Raw genomic sequence first — 2617 nt, forward strand, 5'->3', positions numbered from 1 at the left:
TTATGTGTATTCATCTAGCCTTGGGCTTTTCTTAGTTGGTAGGCTTCTGGTGTCTTCTTTTATTTCATTGCTTAAAATTGATCTGTTTAATTTGTGTATATCATCCTGATTCAATTTGGGCAAATCATAGAACTCTAGAAATTTTTTAATGTCTTTGATATTTCTATTTTATTGGAGTACAAGTTTTCAATATAATTTCTAATTATCTTATGTATTTCTGTAGTGTGTGTTGTGATGTTTTCTTTTATATCATGGATGCTAGTAATTTGAATCTTCTCTCTCCTTCTCTTTGTTAGCATGGCTAAGTGTCTGTCAATTTTATTTATTTTTTCAAAGAGCCAACTTTTAGTTTTGTCAATTTTTTCAATTGTTTCTTTGTTTCAATTTCATTTATTTCAGCTCTGATTTTAATTATTTCCTGTTTTCTATTGCTTTTGGTGTTGATTTGTTCTTCTTCTTTTTTTTTCCAATAAAGTTTTGTGTATTGATTCAATATTAAGTATTAATTGCATGACCATCATAGCACCTCTTTACATCACACAATCACCAGAATTAGAAACTGTGTTGAAAACTAAAAACAGGGCACAGTCCAATAATTAGAAGTTGCACACTGTTACTATATAGAAACCAGGTGCATGGTACAGTGCGGCTATAAAAATGGAAGCCTGCAGATCTGACGAGGAAGCCAAATCGTGTTTTTAGACAATTTTAGGAACCTGGCAATACTGTTGAAGCAAAATACTCAACACAGCAGGAAATGGACTGGGGGAGGGGAGGAAAAAAAATTCTATAACCAAATAAACATCTGATATTTCCTTTCCCTTTGAGAATAAATATAGTTAAGGTCACTTTTAGCCTTGGAACCGATATGTTTGCCTATGATGATCTTGCTAATGACTACACGATATCTGATGTCCTCTGCTAGGATTATAGTTTTTGAGAAAGCCATATTACAAGAGGCATCTACTGTAAATACCTATAACTTCCTTTTATGGCAACCACTATCGAATTCACTTGTCTTAAACAGTGAACAAGGGAAGATGGCCTCATGTTGCCTTTGCAATAATAGTATATGTTGAGGATCGAGTGTCTTTCAAGCAGCATGGTGGGTGTGAAAAATGTTTGCAGTTTAGATCATTCTGTTGCGTTTATGGGTTGGTGAGTCTGTAATGACATCGCCACACTGGGCTGAGGTACGCTTTCTAGTTCCACCATTGTCCAAGTGGAGTGCCATTTCTTCTGATATGAAAGTGTTCAAATCGACATCATGGAGTCCATTTCTCCTTCGACTAGCATTCGATCCACTGCTTACATGTGTAGGAGAGCCTGGGGTACTCGAACGCACGCTTATACTAGCCATTGCACCACTAAGACCATGCAGAGCTATGGCTTCCCGGAAGGGTTGCAAATCAGTCTCTACAGATGAGCTAGTTTCCTTTGAAGTAGCTCGGTTAGGGGACACTACAGTCAGTCTTGGGGGAGCTCTAGAGTTTCGTAGTGGAGGAACCTTTCCACACAGGAAGCTGATCAAATCTTCTCTACGAATAGTTCTTCTGCGTTTTTTAACCCAAGCCAGCACATCCTTATTGCGTCGCTGATAGCCAATCTGAATTCCAATATCAAAACTTCGCTGATGGGTATCCACACTTTCTTTGTAGAGGTTGGTGACGGCGGTGGCTGCGTTTTGGAAGGGGACCCAGAGAGAAAGTCCTGGCTGCTGACACACTCGGTCTTTGTAGAGCTGGGCCACGGCGGTGGCCGAGTTCTGGAAGAGGTGCCACAGCTTCTGCTGCTTGTGCTCGGGCTGCGCGGCGGCCGCTGCCTCCTCCTGCAGCTCAGGGGACAGCTGCTCGTCCTGCTCGGCCTCGGCCAGGCACTGCCGCTCCCACTTGGAGAACCAGTGCTCGGGCCGTGCTCCTGGATCTCCGCCTCGCCCTCCTCCTTCCGCTCCTCCATCCTCCGCGGCCTCCCGCGGCCTAGCCGCGGCCGCCGCGTCCTCCTCAGGGGGGGCCCCCGCGGGAGCGTCGTCGTCTAGCGGCCCGGCGGCCGGCGGCTGCTCCTCGCGGCGGCCCAGGCCTCCTGCAACCCGACGGCCGGCGACCCCGCCCCCCGGCCCCGCGCAGCCCGGACTACCCCCGCCCCGGGCCTCCCCGCCCCCGGGCCCGCTGACGGGCCCCGCTTCGCCTGCCGCACTCGCCTACCCGATTTGTTCTTCTTTTTCTAGGGCTTTGAGATGTAATGTTAGGTCATTTATTTGTTGACTGTTTACTCTTTTAAGAAATGAACTTTATGCAATGAAAGTTTCCTCTTAGTAATGCCTTCATAGTGTCCCAGAGTTTTTGAAGTGTTGTATCAGTGTTCTCATTTACCTCTAAGAATTTTTTAATCTCTCCTTGGTGTCTTTTGCAATCCATTGTTCATTCAGTAGCATATTATTTAGTCTCCAAGTGTTGGAGTAGCTTTTATTTTTTATTTTATCATTGATTTCTAATTTCATTCTGTTATTACCTAATAGAATGCAGGGTAGTATCTCTACTTACTTTTAATATTTGCTTTGTGGCATCATATATAGTCTATTTTAGAGAAGGATCCATGTTCTGCTGAGAAGAAAGTGTAT

The 2617-nt window shown here is 44.2% G+C and overlaps 1 protein-coding gene across 1 annotated transcript; it reads right to left on the reverse strand.

Annotated features, from left to right (window-relative positions):
- Positions 1 to 475: 475 nt before the first annotated feature.
- Positions 476 to 2208, reverse strand: LOC107148017 (telomere attrition and p53 response 1 protein-like). Its single transcript, XM_015492593.2, is given in 2 exon segments — positions 476 to 1909; positions 1912 to 2208. Coding segments are annotated over 2 exon segments (825 nt in total). The 5' UTR covers positions 1957 to 2208; the 3' UTR covers positions 476 to 1129.
- Between the last annotated feature and the right edge of the window lie 409 nt (positions 2209 to 2617).

This window comes from Marmota marmota, unplaced genomic scaffold, assembly GCF_001458135.2.
Source record: "Marmota marmota marmota unplaced genomic scaffold, marMar, whole genome shotgun sequence".
In the NCBI taxonomy this organism is placed as follows: domain Eukaryota; kingdom Metazoa; phylum Chordata; class Mammalia; order Rodentia; family Sciuridae; genus Marmota; species Marmota marmota.